At 42.4% G+C, this 16,668-nt stretch overlaps 1 protein-coding gene across 5 annotated transcripts in view; it reads right to left on the bottom strand.

Moving 5' to 3' along the window:
- Positions 1-16,668, bottom strand: part of map3k22 (mitogen-activated protein kinase kinase kinase 22) — an 80,041-nt gene that overhangs the window by 38,302 nt on the left and 25,071 nt on the right. For 3 of the 5 annotated variants that reach the window (XM_080752150.1, XM_080752151.1, XM_080752152.1), the window contains one exon: positions 2,853-2,962. In XM_080752150.1, coding sequence (XP_080608276.1) covers positions 2,853-2,962 — 110 coding nt within the window. Of the gene's footprint in view, positions 1-907; positions 1,029-2,385; positions 2,485-2,852; positions 2,963-16,668 lie in introns of those variants that run through there. The other 2 variants (XM_080752154.1, XM_080752153.1) reach the window with 2 other exon arrangements.

Genomic DNA, 16,668 nt, shown 5'->3' with positions numbered 1-16,668 from the left:
ACGGATAAAAGGGCAGGGGCTCAAGCCCCCTTTGATGTCTATGTGTGCACGTGCCTGCCTACTCTTGATTTCCATCCAGAAGCATCGATACATAGTCAGGTTTCATGTGTGGCCCGCATGATGTCATAGCTCCCCAGGGTGACAATCAGAGGTTTACCTAAAGTGAAGTCACCGAGGAGGAACTGTCTCTGTCTCTCTCCCTCTCTCTCTCTCTCTCTCTCTCTCTCCCTCTCCCTTATCGCTCTGCATGTTTATGTCTCGTCATAAACACTTTGACGAGGAATGCCTCAATTAGCATTCCTCTGACAGAAGCCGTGGCTTCATTCCAGCGAAGGAATGAAACCACACGGAAGCAACTTCTGAAAAGAAGCAGCCGATTGATTAAATCAATATATATTGTTGGAGGTGTGAAATTGAGTTTTCTTAACACATCTGCTGCCTCTTAATCTGAAGGTTGCTTGGTGCCTCGGCGCCACGTCGTTTCCTCCGTCGGCCGCCGCTATTATTTTGAAGGGCCGGAAGGGGGTTGTTTTTGTTTTTTTGGATTATCACTTGACGGCAACGATTACGTCATCTAGTCACATGACAGTGTGCGACAAGAAGATGAAGATGGCTGCGCCCTGCCTTTTGCCTTGTTTACATTTAGATCTGCTGCAAAATGTCTCAAAATGGCTATTTTGTTTAAATGAAGTTTCTTTATGGGCCTCGCCATTGACTTAACATTGAGGAGCTTCACTTCGCGTGCACGCCCAACGTGCGTTGTAAACAAATCGCCGACATTACCGATGCGAGCGGGACCGGAGCGACATTAAGTAAGTAATAATATCTTTACTGTATATACAGTAAGATTCACAGTCCTCACCGTCAACGGCGCCATGGTATTAACCCTTTCAATGACAATCCTCACCGTCAACGGCGGCGAAAAAGTTAAGTTGTGGTTGTCAAGTTATAACCAGAGTCTGTTATTGTAATCGACTGTAGCAGTCTGGTCGGGGCTCAGGGTTATTGTCATGCTGCCTCGCCTCCCCTTTGATCTAGGACACGCGCACACACACACACACACAAACACACATAGAATTCTTAATAAGGTGTCCGCACATGCAATGCAGCCTTGCCTGTGCATGTGTGTGTGTTTGCACAGACAAAATGCGTCACTCTGAAACGGTCGCGTCCCGTTAACTTCCATTGTTGTGCGAGTGAAGGAGCGGGGCTTCCAGCGGCGACCGCGGTTTTCCCGGTGAACCTGAGCACAACGGTGGGGGCCGATGGGCAAGGAGGGTCGCGAGCCTATGAGAAACAACTAAAAAATGACCTTAAAACCTTGGTGAAAACAGTTGCGTGCATTAGCACAAGATGGCGATAAAGGAAATCATTAAATGGAAAACATTAAATTAACTTCTGAAAAGCCTGCTAGGCTTTAAAACCTGGCGAAAACAGTTGCGTGCATTAGTGCAAGATAGATGAGGATAAAGGAAAGAATTAAATGGAAAACATTAAATTAACCACTGAAAAGGCTTCTAAGCCTACACTAGCCTACTAGTAAAACTAGTGTAACCACGATCTTGCCACACGTGTGAATAATTGTGGTTGTAAACAATATCACAGACAATATAAATCCTTCTAGGCCTAGTAGTGCAAAGAAGAGGTTATCATCATGGCCCCAAATACCTTCAGTCAGTGGTGTGTGTTCCCCACACTCCCGTGCCCCCACCGTTGCGCTCAGGGTCACCGAGAAAACCGCGGTCGCCTTCCAGCGGCATAGCAAAAACACACCCTGTGCCATCGTGTGTATTAACACTTGGTTAGACTTTGGACGCGCCAATGACATGCACTGCCACTCCTCCGCCGTGCCATCAGTGTCAATGTGCTTTCCAGTCTGGCATGAATGTTTACACACCCACGCTTATAGTGGGGGGAGAGCAGACGCACCTTAACACTAATCCCATGGCTCAAATTAACACACCGTTGTTGTTGGGCAGAAACTGCTTATCTCCATATTCTAAGCGTTCTTTTTTATTGTAAATTAACACCCTACCTCATACTACAGCGTCACACAAAAGCGTCAAAAGTAGCAGCAGATCTACAAGCTTCGTGTTTTCGAGCTTGTAGATCTGCTATTTTTGTTCCTGTTCTTGAATTTGAATGCTGAAAAGTAACAGTTTTGGACATATGAGGTTTTGTTTTAAACAACACCACAACACAAAAATGAAAATGTACGACCTTCATTGTCACAGTCAGCCAGACAGCAGAGCCAGAAAGCAGAGGCATCAAGCCAAGTATAGCGTTGTTGAAGTCACGTTTTTGACAGCAAAGGGCATATCGGGGGACATGCAGCACATATTAAAAGGAAAACATGACACTGTATCATTCATTTCACGCTATTACCCTGGTTGCATGTGATGATGACTAGCTGTCGATGGTGTCGAGTGGGAAAGTTTCAAGCAGGGGTGTCGCACCAAATTCTGGGCCCTGGGTACAAGGATTCACTGCGGGCCCCCCATGAATCATATGGGAGGGTGTTTAATACGAGCCTATACAAGCTCACAGCACGGCACCATATATTTGTTCCAGGAACCCCTCAGAAGCAAAATTTGAGTTACAAATGTTCGCTTAAAAAATACATACAGTATATTCAAAGATTTTCACACATTTTCACAACTTTTCAAAAATAGCAGATCTACAAGCTTGGTGCGGCGCTGCGAGCTTGTATAGGCTCTGCTATTTTTCAATAGCTAAAGTATAAAATAATTAAGGCCCCTCCACCTTGGGCCCTAGTAACTCAGTCCCACTCCCCCCCCCCCCCCCCCTTGTGACGCCCCTGGTGTTAAGGGGAGTGATGTTTGCAGGCCTACCTGTTTGTAGAGCAGTGTTCTGTTCTTGGGCTTGTGGCTGTTTTGCTGCACGTAGCAACGTCCCAGAACCGCCAGGTCCTTCATGATGGAGTTAAGAGCCTCCTCGTCATCTGGGGGTGGAAGGAGACGCACACACAGAGGTTTTAACAGCAGCACACGGTACAATTCTCGGCCGTTTACCATTCAAGTTTCAAGTTTGTTACCATCATCATTCTTCTTCTCCTGAATTTTGTTTAGAAAATATGCTTCTTTTTCTCCCTTTCCCTTTGCATGATTTGCTGTTATTAGCAAATATACTGTATACGTAGTCAATACGGGTTGCAGATGTTTGCCCGGCATAATTGCAATACACACTACTTTTGTTGCCCATCAAGTTCAATAAGTTCAATAAAAAATGTAATTGAAAAATAAAAAAATGTGCTGTTAAACTTTTTTCTCATGGTAATGTAAACCTTTTCTCACGTGATATAAACCTTTTTCTCACGGCAATGTAAACTGAGGTGTTCTTCAAGTTACTTTAGATCTTGCCCTGCCCAGGATTGGCTTTTAATCCTTAAAAACACAACAACTTGATCACCACTGATCTCTGTCTTTCACCATCACCTCTGGACTTTCCATTCCTGAGCGAGATCTCTCACTTCCCACAGAGGCATCCAGTTTAAGTTTGGCGGTGAACAGTTATTGTCCTTTGGACTCTGTTTCAGCCAAAGGTTCATCAGCTTTATCCGATCCAAGTCCATCAATCACAAGTTTATTTCTCCTCCATCGATTACCTAGGTAATCTGGTCATGGTATCCCTTTGCAGCTTGTCCTGATTTCAGTTCATTACCCTGCTTGGATATGTGTTGGGCCTTTCGATTTTAGATTATCAATGTCATTTTGAGAGAAATTCACAATCAAGACTCCATTCAGTTCAATTCAATCCAATAAACCTTTATTCTCAGCGGAGGTAGATTTTTGTGCAACATAAAAAACATGTAAGAAACTATTGTAGATAATAGATATGACTTCTGGCTGCTATCTAATGACCAATTAAGTAATTAATTATTGAACAAATTGATTGATACAGACACAGATATTACAATACAAAATGTCATTAGGGTTTAACTTAACACCTGTTACACAGTGGTTCTTACACAGTGGGACTTATTAACTGATTAATTAGGCCTACTGATTCACATATTTGGCCAAACAACTTAAATGTAGAAAATAAAAATCCAACTTGTTTGCTTTTATTTGCTCTACACACTGTTAGTAGACCATTTTGAAAATATTATTGGGGATTATTTTGCAGATCCGATTTGACCAATACTGCATTTCAAAGTAAATATCAGCCAATAAATACTGATATGATGAACGATCAATTGTGCATCCCTTCCATAGAAAACAAGTAGTAATAGAAAATAAAGTTTACAAAGAGACATAATTATTAAAAGTGCAAGTAGGTTAGTAGTAGTGCAACAAAAAAAGGTTGAGTTTTTGTAACTCACCCAAAACAGAGTCCACGTTTTTATTAGCCGAGTTCATAATAATTTGGGAAACACAGCGAAATGCGTTCTCCTGCCTCTTCAACATATCGTCATAAAAGCTCTTCTGCTGGTCCAGCAGTTCCTTCAGAGTGTCCATTGTCACATACTCAGTCCCTTTGTTTGCATTCGTGTTGCAAACGGCCATGATGTTGCAGCTCCAACTCTATCCAACTCCTCCAGCTCTTGACTGTGGCAACTAATGAAGCTGTGTTTCCTTAGCCAGATGTACTGCATGTATAAGTGAAAATGCTTGGTCGTTTTGCAGAGCTCACCCAGCTATTGGATAGGTAAAGCCTAAAAATGTGAGGGGGGAACCGCCAATTTTGTTTGGTTCATCAGCCATGGTGACGTAGGCAGCCAGGTAGGCATTCCTGCTCTGATGCCAACTGTACACTTTCCACCGAGGAAAGAATCCAGCGGCTGCTCTGACAGCCACTGTCATACCACACTCACCTGAATGGAGATGAAGGAAGTACCTCCAATAAATGACTCTCACCTATTTTTACCTTTCCTTTGGAATTAATATTAATTTCTATTTTTAATCCTAGGTATATTTATACTGTGTACACACAGAGCTGCCAACTCTCACGCAATGAGGGCGAGACATGCAATTATTTATCTGACTTTTATGGAAATCAATATGGATATTGAATAGGAAACAGCCTTGGTGCACACATCAGTCAAGGTGCTCCAAATGACCAATAGGAGAGTGAGAGTCACCATCTCTACGCAGGCTGTTATACATTATACTCCATGTGACACATCCTAGTTCGTTGCATGCAATGATGCAATTCATGATGCAGGCATCAAATCAACTGGAATAAGCTCTTGCCTTTTTGAGGGGACCCAACAACATATTAATCCCATACTTTTGTGCCACTGATATGATATGATTTGTTTAGGTTAGCATGTAAACCAGTACGCCTGAACATAACTGAATGAAGGTTGGCATCAATAGGAATGGATGTTTTGTCTGGGTTTTCAAATTGCTCTACGATAAACCAAAAAGACCTTCAGGATAGACAGTTCAATCTCTAAGACATGGTTGCACACGCCTGGTCTAGAGCGTTGTCTTCCATTTATCTTATTTCCATCAGTACTTCTGAGATTAGGCTTCTGAGATTAGAGACAAATAACGATGCTGTAGAGAAACGTCTGCACTGCGGAAAGCCTTGGAATGCCATACTGTACATTGCATACTGTACATTGCATACAGTACCATACTGTACATTGCATACAGTACAAAGGATAAAAAGCGCCAGGGTGTTCAATAATGCAAACAGGCCTGTGTGAATGTGCTTGTGTGTGAATGCAGGCGCGTGTGTGATTAAGGTAGGGTCCACCTGTGAGTCTCTTCTGCTCCTTGGCCATTAAGAAATAAAAAATCACACCCGTGTGAACTGAGCGGTGGTTTACCCACCAACCCCCCCCCCCCCCCCCTCCCCCCTTGTGTGTGTGTGTGTGTGTGTGTGTGTGTGTGTGTGTGTGTGTGTGTGTGTGTGTGTGTGTGTGTGTGTGTGTGTGTGTGTGTGTGTATTGCAGTTGATGCACAGGCCAGGCTAGACTCAACAGCACCTCTCTGGTCACCCAGGGTACTCAGGCTACACCAGAGGCTACATACAGACAGACACACAGACAGACACGGATACACACACGGCCACGCTATGGAGACGGTGTGACCACCGCTCAAAAATGGAATGCTAGAGAAGCATTTAACTTTATATCAACAACAAAGAAATTCACTGAAATTCTTCAGTTCAAAGTTGCTCAGTCTCTATCAGACAACTGATTCTCACACACACACACACACACACACACACACACACACACACACACACACACACACACACACACACACACACACACACACACACACACACACACACACACACACACACACAGAGCAAGCTACCGACCCCTTCACCACACGCAGACAGATTCAAAATCAAAGTTGACACAGCTGGGATGTGGGCTTTCGAAGCTGAGCACATACAACGTGTATTGACTTTAATGGAGGAGTCAGAGGTTAAGCATGGATCGTGTGCTGAAAATACATTATTGCCTCAGTGTGTGAAGTGAAAAAAAAAGGCTGTTTCAGTCGTACCAGCAAGAGACTGGACCTTAGCAACAAGGCAGCTCTCTCTCTCTCTCTCTCTCTCTCTCTCTCTCGCTCTCTCTCTCTCTCTCGGTCTCTGTCTCACTTGCTAAGACACACGCACACACTCACACGTGTACAAAACGCACAAAAGGGATAATAATGCACATCACGCATTACCATATCAAGAGGTTTTAAAGGAGTCAATTATCTGTGTGCAGTCATTATAGCATGAAAGGAGAGGTTGTTGACCTGGATGCCCGTGTGCCATCATAAACGCCCCCCGTTTACCAGGGAACAGAGACAGGTTGCATCACGGCACAGCACCTGCAGGAAAGACTGCATTCTACAGTCGAGTAGATGAGAAGGGATTTCCTCCTCGTCAGAGCATGGCCATGCAGGGATGTCCTCAGTCATGATGGTCTAACCAGGCTACCCCCACGCAGCCTGCAACATTGCGTGGGGGTTGGCATACTGTAACCCTGAAACATGACGGTCGCATATAACATGACGTACGACTGTCATGGATGAGGATTCTTTCTGTTTTCCCATGTATTTCTGGACCCATTTTTGCGAGGCCCCGCCCCGTGTCCATAGTTGTGGTAGGTGAGCATGGGGAACCTTTATGAAGCACTTTGTTTGTTAAATCTGAATGTTTGTGTAGTTTGTATAGCTGGGTTCCCACACATTTTTACCAATGAATTTCCAAAACCTTTTCAAAACTTTTCCAGAAAATGTAACTAAATTTCCAGGACTATATAACAATAATTCAGCAGAGTCTCTTACTCCTACGTGCAAAATAAAGTGTGCACACTGAGAACGGGCCGGGGAGTACGTGCGGATCGTGCGCGATGGACATGCACGTGCCCACGTCAAAAGGTAAGAAAATCGTGCCAGGGAACCCTCAAAGTCGATTTATGGTAGAAGTAAATGAGTTAGCAAAATCAATAACCAAAAACAATCCCTAGAATTTTTTTCCAGGACCTTCCAGGACCCTTGATGAATTCCAAAACCTTTCCAGTACTGGAAAAATATTTTTCTAATTTCAAAATATTTACAGGAATTTCATGACTGTGGGAACCCTGGTATAGGCTGCCGAATTCGCCTCCACCAACGCAGGTAAATCCTCATCCCTGACGGTCGTACGTCATGTTATCAGCGACAGTCATGTTTCAGGGCTAGGCATGCTGTAGCTGTGCCTCCCACGCACTGAGCTCCATGCGGGTTGGCAGCCACGCCTACTAACTAAGTAGACTATCATGATTGAGGACATCCCAGGTGATTCTCTGACAAGGAAATCCCTTCTCATCTCTACCACACTAATAACCCTTTCACACACTCCAAAGACACACCTCCTATTTGTCAAAGAAGATAAATGAATACATACAAAAAGAAGTGCATTATTATTGTGGTCGTTGGCCACCAGGTCAACTCTAGTGCCAGGTCCCTCTGATGGCTAATAAACAGTTTTATTTCTATATCCATTTTTTAATGGTTGGGATCAATCTTTTTTCAGTTTGTGTTGCAATTAACTTGTTTTGGTTTAAACATATTTTAATAACTTTGCAAATGTCACTATATATAGCCAGTGGAGGGAGCGGAGAAGGGGGAGACATGTGAGAATTTTGGCTGGTTGAAGACCAGTCGTGCCGCAGCATTTTGGATCTCGGTCGGTGGGTCGGTCGGCCGGCCTGTCGGTCTTCAAAGCAGCCAAAGGTACTGTATGGCACCTCCATACCTCCAAAGCCTGATTGACCCCTACAACCCCACCCGTTCACTCAGATCAGCTAACACAGGGATGCTGATAGAACTCCAAGACAAAAATCCACTCGTCCTAGACAATTCTGTGGAATAAACTCCCTGTCGCACTTAGAACAACAGACTCACTCCCTAGCTTCCGCAGTGGTCTGAAGACTCACCTCTTCAGACTCCACCTTAGCCCATTCATAGCACTTACCCTAGCACTTGCCCACCCTCAATGACCATACAAGTTAGATAGCATTTTCTTTAGGTTTTATGTAGTTGTTTTTTTTACTGAACAGGTGCTTGTTCTACCTATGTTCTTTTTTCTTACATTACTTTTTCTATGCATTTGATGTATTGATGTTGATGTATTGATATATTACCTTGCTTATTGTAAATCGCTCTCTGGATTAAGAGTGTCTGCTAAATGCTTAAATTGTTAATTGTAAATTATTTATACAGTATGATGTTATATAATGCTGTAACACAAAAATAAATAGTAAAAATTGGGGGAATGGTTGTAAATAGTATCTTCAAGTACACCAATGAATACAAATAAATGTCTTAACTTAAACATGCAGTGGCGACCCTGAATGGGCCCCAAAACACTCGCTGAATTCGTTTATTCGTTTAGCAGGTTTTCCTACTAGTGTACCTGCCTACGTGCATGTATGGGTGCGCACATGCTACACTGACATGGATGCCAACTTTCTTTTTTGACTGACATTTTTAATCCCGTAATGAATGTGTTTCCCCCTGCACGGCACAAAGAGCAGATGCACGGTAATGGACTACTGTAAAAATCTCATTGAGGACTAATTGAGGTCCCAAATTAGACAGTCCAAAATCAACTTTTTGATATCCTAAATTTGTCCCAAAATGTGAGCTGTGTCATGAACTTATGTTTTTGACTCAACATGACGTTGACAGTACAGTACAGTTGACGTGTTGTACACAGTACACAGGCTAGGCAGTGAATATTTTTAACTCACTGCATCACCGAGTTTCACCTCTAGCACAGTTAGACAAAAACAATGGCGTACATTCACTCATTCCGCCAGCCATTCACTGAACACATACTGTACGTAGGTGAATGACCTATCTATGCAACTTATTTGTTAATCGCGGTTATAGTAGCGGGAGTGAAAAGGCAGGAATGGCGTCCCTTTAGCACACTCCCTCCATTCATGTAGCGCGTTGTGGAGCAAAGAGTGATAAGAAATGTCACAATAACACTCCACAGCGGCCGGTCACACCCGTGAAGTCTCAGCCCACGCCAAGCCAAAAGGAACTAGTCATTAAAGAGAGTAATTAGAGAGAGACTGGCAGAGAGAGAGATTCACTTCTATCAGTAGAAAGTCACTGGCTAGTTCAGTCGTTCATCACATATTGCTGGGCACTCCAACATGGAACACAATATGTGCATAAAGATCTGCCCCCCCCCCCCCCCCAATATATACACATTTTGATAATTTGATACTAATGTTCTGGACACTGTTTTGTATAGTGGTTAAAAATCCATAGACATTCTACCAGGAAATACCGCTCTACACATTCTGATCTTGCCTATAAACTGCTTCACAAGAACAATGTTGGTATGAGATTCACTAGAAAAAAGATATGACAATACGTTACATTGCCAGGGGATTAACCACATACTGTCAATACTTAGGGATTAACCATTGAACATGATGGCCCTGATCACTATACCATCACATCCTACGTTGTTTAGAACTGTTCGTCACGTTTAATCGGTAATCAGCTTACTATTATTTTCTTTGTAGAATAATTGCTTTGCCCTGTGGCTTAGTTGGAACCTGTTGTGTTGAGTAAGGCCACTGATGAAGCAATCAGCCTCAAGTGCAAAACACAATGCCACCCATCACAGTGCACAGTATTAATAACCTTACTTCTGAATAATCAAGAAGTAAGGTCGTTTCAAACGGGGGATTACTGACGTGTGCGTTCACTTGGGTCAGCGGAGATCGTGACGCGATCATTGTTGTTTTGTCCTCCTGCGTGAATCGTGAAAAGAAACTACAGTACTTTCCTCTGTATTATAAAAAAAATAGAATAGTGAAAATAGCTGTTCTGTAATAGGGATGGGACGATATGAAAATTTCATATCACGATTTGTGTGACCAAAGAAATCGAGATTTACGATATTAGCACGATAATTAAAATATCCACAACATCCATTATCCTGGGGGCGGAACATTTGCCAAAAAATAGCAGATCTACAAGCTCACTACGCGCGGCAATTTTTTGGCAAAGACATTTGATAGACAGTGAAAAAAAGACTGTAACAAGTACATATATTATAAGTACCTTTTACCAATTATAGAGGGTTTAAGTGGTACAGGATATGCAGCTTGGCAAATAAAAGGTGAATTGATCCCAGTGCATGACAGAGGACGATATCCCGATAAATTAAATCTCCACGATAAGATTATTGTGAGTGTTTTTTATCACGATAAAGGATAATATAGTTTATCGTCCCATCCCTAATCTGTAATCTCACAAAGCGTTGTGTGTAGGGTCTTTGACAGTGATGAGAGCACGTTGGGGCAAGCCATTGAGCAGGTAGCACGGCTCTTCTGAGTGCATCCATTGTCTCTCATCGTCCCTCTCCTCGGGCGCTTAAGAGATAAGACGTAAAAGAATGATAAATGCAATGTAAACAACCACACAATCACTCAAGAGGGGAATGTTAAAACTCTGCCACACAAAGCCTTTCTCCCCTTATCACACAAAGGCTACGTGTTTAACGTGGTGGCTCCCACTGGAAGGTAGGTAGGACTGGGCCATGTGCGCAAAATCCAAATGATCACAATATGTTTTTAATAAATACCTCGAAGTCGATCTTGTGACGATATTGATGACTGCGGTGCTTTCATAAATACATAAATAGTAAACGGGGTGCTCCTCTATAGTTGGTCCATTTGCAAACAGCCTGAACGTGTACAACAGTAACCAAATGGACCCATTTGTACACTCTACTTTTACTCCACTACATCTCAGAGACAAATATTGTACTTTACTCCACTACAATCATTTGTTTAGTTTTATTTATTTATTATTACTGCAAAACATACCCACTTCAGCCCTTTTTAAACATTCTGCTACATAATGAGTAATTTTACTTTTGCTATTTCCTTTTCTTTCTTTTTTTACATTTTGAATACTGGACTTTTACTTGTACATTGCAGTGTTTCTACATTGCAGTATTGATACTTTTACTTAAGTAAAAAATAATGTGAGTACTTGGTCCACCACTGGTTACATTTTGTACCCTCTCAGGGTTGAATGAACACTGAGGATTTCACTGTGGAGAACACACACACACACACACACACACACACACACACACACACACACACACACACACACACACACACACACACACACACACACACACACACACACACACACACACACACACACAGACAGTAGACTTGGCATCAGTTAGCAGATGACTAACCGTTTGACCACACACACACACACACATTTTACACGTAACATATGTGTGTGTGTGTGTGTGTGTGTGTGTGTGTGTGTGTGTGTGTGCGTGCGTGCGTGCGTGCGTGCGTGCGTGCGTGCGTGCGTGCGTGCGTGCGTGCGTGTGTGTGTACACTGACACTCTCTTGAGTTATGAATGGAGAAATGAAGGCAACATTGAGGATGTTACTGTACACCAGGGATGTCAAAGTCAAATACACAGAAGGGCCAAAAAAATGTATTTGCTACAAGTCGAGGGCCGGACTGGTTCAATGTTTATTTAAAACATATTGAAATGATTGCATATGGCCAATCGAACCTGGACCTAACACACAAAATAGCCAATCTACAAGGAAAGCATGAAATGTTGTTTGTGTTTGGCTGGCCTTAGCTGTAAATTTAGCATGTCGTGTTTCGCTGGTCCAGGGCGGCTGCAGCCTGTGGGCCGGTTCTAAGAGTAACTAGAAAATATTGTTCCTTCGAAACAATTGTGGGCTCGCATCAAGCCAGAAAACAATGGCTATAAAAGTACAAAATGTCAAGATCGCAGGCAGTGCTCTCTTTGACGTTACTTACGTCTAAGATTGGTCCATTTTGTTCCAAAAATGTGTTGTGCAAAAGTTGACTCGCTGGTGGCGCTATAACAGGCCAATGTGAGAAGGGTGGTATCTGTTCCTTGACCTATTGGGAATGTGCTTGCAAGATTTCACGCACATTGCAGGCTGTGTTCATGATTTGAGGTGTTTTTGGCTTTGGCCACTTTATCGCTGCTTGCAGCTATATTTATTACTATTATTATTATTTTTGTGTGTGTGCACTTCATAGGCATATTAGATAAAGGTCCTTAGATTGTGTGTAGAATGTTTAATGCAAATTGCTAAAAAAATCCTAACGGGTTTAAGCGTTTCACAAACTGCTCAAAATGATATAGCGCCCCCCTTTGGCCAATTGGAGTAAGATTGGTTTTAGTGATATTTGGACTAACACTCTACATCTTTGCCAAATGCCATGAACATGTTACTTTGCATGTATGATTTAGAGGCAGAAGAATAATTTGCATAAAACTGCAATATACATTGAATTATTAAAAAAGCATGTTTCAATTTTAAAAAAATCCGATCTGACAGATCTTTAGATATTGGTCACAAGTTCATGTCAAAAAGGTTTTGTGCACGTGACGCGAAAATTCCAGAATAAAAGCGGGTTTAAGCGTTTTACAAACTGCTCAAAATTGCGAAAAATCTAAGGGCGGAGCTTACTTAACAAAGACACAGATGTCTTCCGCTTGAGTCAAAGCACGCGTGTAAGCAAGTTGCATGTCTTCAAACGAAACGAGTCATGACTTATGCCCGTTTGAAGTTTGAATTTTCAAACGCTTTGTATAGCGCCCCCCTTTGGCCGATTGGAATAAAATTGGTTTCAGTGATACTTTGACTAACCCTCTACATCTTTGCCAAATGCCATGAACGTGTAACTTTGCATGTATGATTTAGAGGCAGAAGAATAATTTGCATAAAACCGCAATATCCATTGAATTATTAAAAAATAATGTTTCACTTTAAAAGAAATCCAACCAGACAGTTTGACCGTATTGGTCCAAAGTTCATGTGAAAAAAGTTTGGCTTGCGCGTAACGCAAAAATCCCAGGAGGAGATAGATTTTTACTGTTTTTCATATAATTCAAAATGGTGGGAGACCTAAAGGTCAGAGGTCAAAAGTCAGAGCGTAAAAGTTGTTCGGCATGAGGAGACGCATACGCGTATACAGGTTTCATGGCTGTACCTCAAACACAGCATGAGCTATACCTGTTCAAAGTTTGCACTTTCGAAGGCTTCCTACAGCGCCACCATTTGGCCGATTGCTGTAAAAAGTAATAGCACACGTCGCCACAGTAAGCTGAACACATTGATGTTTTTATTTTCATTTTCTCACTAAGTATGTAGGAGTAGAAACTAAGGTGCCAAAGTTTTGAGGAGAACTGTTGACTGACTGCCTGCCTGATAGATAAACTAGAAAATATTGTTCCTTCGAAACAATTGTGGGCTCGCTTCAAGCCAAAAAACAATGGCTATAAAAGTACAAAAATGTCAAGATTGCAGCCAGTGCTCTCTTTGATGTTACTGCTGCAATTGGACTCTGCATGCATGATTTGAGGCATTTTGTTCCAAAAATGTGTTATGCAAAAGTTGACCTGCTGGTGGTGCTATAACAGGTCAATGTGAGAAGGGTGGCATCTGTTCCTTGACTTAGTGGGAATGTGCTTGCAAGACTTTTTTGTGTGCACTTCATCGGCATGTTAGATAAAGGTCCTTAGATTGTGTGTAGAAGTAAGATTGGGGTAAGATTGGTTTTAATGAATCATTATCTTCTCTGAAAAAACATGGCATTTCCTTTGATTTTTATGCATATTATTTCCATTTATATCAGCCTCTGAAAAGCCACGCTGGAGTGTCTCGAGGACAACAAAGCCTGGACGGCCTTAAATGTTACATTCTTTAACCGAGAATAGCTGAAACACTGAAACACAACAGTACAACAACAAATCAATATCTGTATGTGAAGTATTTCACAAAGCAGGATTATCAAGGTAGGTTATCAAATTAGGTATCAATTTAAGAGGCGTTATGAAATTCCTTTAGGTAAACTTTTATTTTGATTTAGCGCACAAGTAGGCCATACATGGCCACAAGGCAATAGCAGGGGAAACACTGCATCAGAATAAAGCTTTTAATCTCATGATGTTCTGTTCATTCTAACGGACCGGTGTTGTGTTGAGGAACAAGTGACGTGTGATTGATTCCTTCAGGAACCTGGCATTCATAGGATCTGATATGATGAAGAACACCAACAATAGAACATCATTATCCACTTTGCTGAGTCATTAAAGAAAGAAGGGGGGGGGGGGGCAAAGAAACCACATCACAAATAATGGAAATACGCAACACTAATAACTCCACCTCATAACCAAACATAACAAACAATAAGCCTTTCTCTCCTCTCTCTCTCTGGTGAAAATGGTTGTTTCACTCAGATTTCTACAGACTCATAGCTCTAGGCCCTGTGCACCGACAGTCAAGGATACAAAACAAACAACAGAGGCCTGTAGTGTGTGTGTGTGTGTGTGTGTGTGTGTGTGTGTGTGTGTGTGTGTGTGTGTGTGTGTGTGTGTGTGTGTGTGTGTGTGTGTGCGCGTGCGTGCGTGCGTGCGCGCGTTTTATGAATACAGAAAGATAGTGCAGGCCAGCAGGGACACAGAGGGAGAGAGAGATAGAAGAATGGGGATATGTGTGTGTGTGTGTGTGTGTGTGTGTGTGTGTGTGTGTGTGTGTGTGTGTGTGAGAGAGAGAGAGAGAGAGAGAGAGAGAGAGTAAGAGAGAGAGGGAGAAAGAGAGAGAGAGGGAGAGAGCGAGAGAGAGTGAGTGAGTGAGAGAAAGAGCAAGAGAGAGAGTGAGAGAGAGAGTGAGCGAGGGTGAGAGAGTGAGCGAGAGAGAGAGAGAGAGAGAGGGAGAACGAGAGAGGTGGGCACTGGGCAGAGATTGCTCAGTCAGTGTCTGTGAGGGAATGGCGTGGTTGGTTGACAGGCCGTCTGTAAATAAAGGTATTACATCACCCAGCCACAACCACCAAGCCACTGGAAAGTACAGCTGCAACACTTCATTGTGCTCATTTATCTATATTTTTTATGGCTAATCTAATTTTAATAAAATACAATAATTGATTGGGGGCGGGGGTAAATGTAGCTTTTCTTTAAAGCAAATCTACAAGTTTAACGTGGCGTGCAAACAGGGCTTAAGGGGTTCATCATAATAATGGATTTAATCAATTATAAATAAATCTAATCAATTTTTTCAATAAAGTTGAACTCAGCCACCACGAGCTGGCCCCTAAAGCGTGCGTAAACACAAACATTTACGCAAACAGATATGCCACATACAAAATCACCGAACGCAGTACTTGCACACTCTGCTGGCCCAAGTAATGACACAGAGGCATTCCCATATGTCCCTGAGGGTGACGTAATGGGCATACAATGCAGGAAGCTTGATAGGGGTTGCTGCTAGATGACTTCACTTTCACCCATAAATACACCTGTTACACCTATACGTTGTTATACCTTGTATAACAACGTATATAATATGTACCGGTATGTAACAGGTCTATTTATAGGTTGATTTTATTTGAAAGTGAAGTCATCTAGCAGCAACCCCTATCAAGCTTCCTGCATTGTATGCCCATTACATCACCCTCAGTGACATATCAGAAGGTTTTTACCACCCTTGAATCGTGCCTCAGGTCACCTCTTGAGTTCCAGAGAGCCAAGTCAAGCTGGCAACGACGGCACACAATGGAGTCCGATTGCTCAGCATTGCATCATCATGGCAGATTTTGTTTTGTTTTGTCTAAGAAGGCAAAGGTTGGGGGCTCTGAGAGAGGAGCAGTGGATGAAATAAAGCGATTGTTTTTTTTTTAGTTACGGGCTAAAAACGGGGGGCTGAGAATTTGAGAGAGTGGTTATGTTGTGGCTTAAGTTGATAGCTGAACTCGGCAGTCACAAACCACAGGAACTAGAACAACTAGGAAACCAAAACCTGCAGTAAGAAGGATGTTTATAAGCGCTGGGAGCCCATGGTGTTTAAAAGGGCAGCTGTAGCATTAAAAGAGCCTTTACTGGGTTAACTATAGAGCCTGAGCGATGCCAGATTTCTGGGTTGGGTGCCACCGATTAATGTTTTGACTGATATTTTGTCAAAAAGTGCAACAATTTCTAAGCAATTTGAAAAACGTACATGATTACAGATTCTACTTGAGAAGTATGAGAACATTTAACTAGAAATGTATTTTATTCAACCACACAAACCCGATGTTAAAGATTCCAGCTAGGCTGAAAGTGATTAACACATGGGCTGCAAGTGCTGGGCAATGTTTTTTGCTGCCCCAACCCTGTGGAATG

This window comes from Nannobrachium achirus (genome assembly GCF_963921795.1).
Source record: "Nannobrachium achirus genome assembly, chromosome: 21".
In the NCBI taxonomy this organism is placed as follows: Eukaryota; Metazoa; Chordata; class Actinopteri; order Myctophiformes; family Myctophidae; genus Nannobrachium; species Nannobrachium achirus.
Note: the sequence above shows the minus strand (reverse complement) of the source record. Positions and strands in the feature narration are given on the sequence as shown.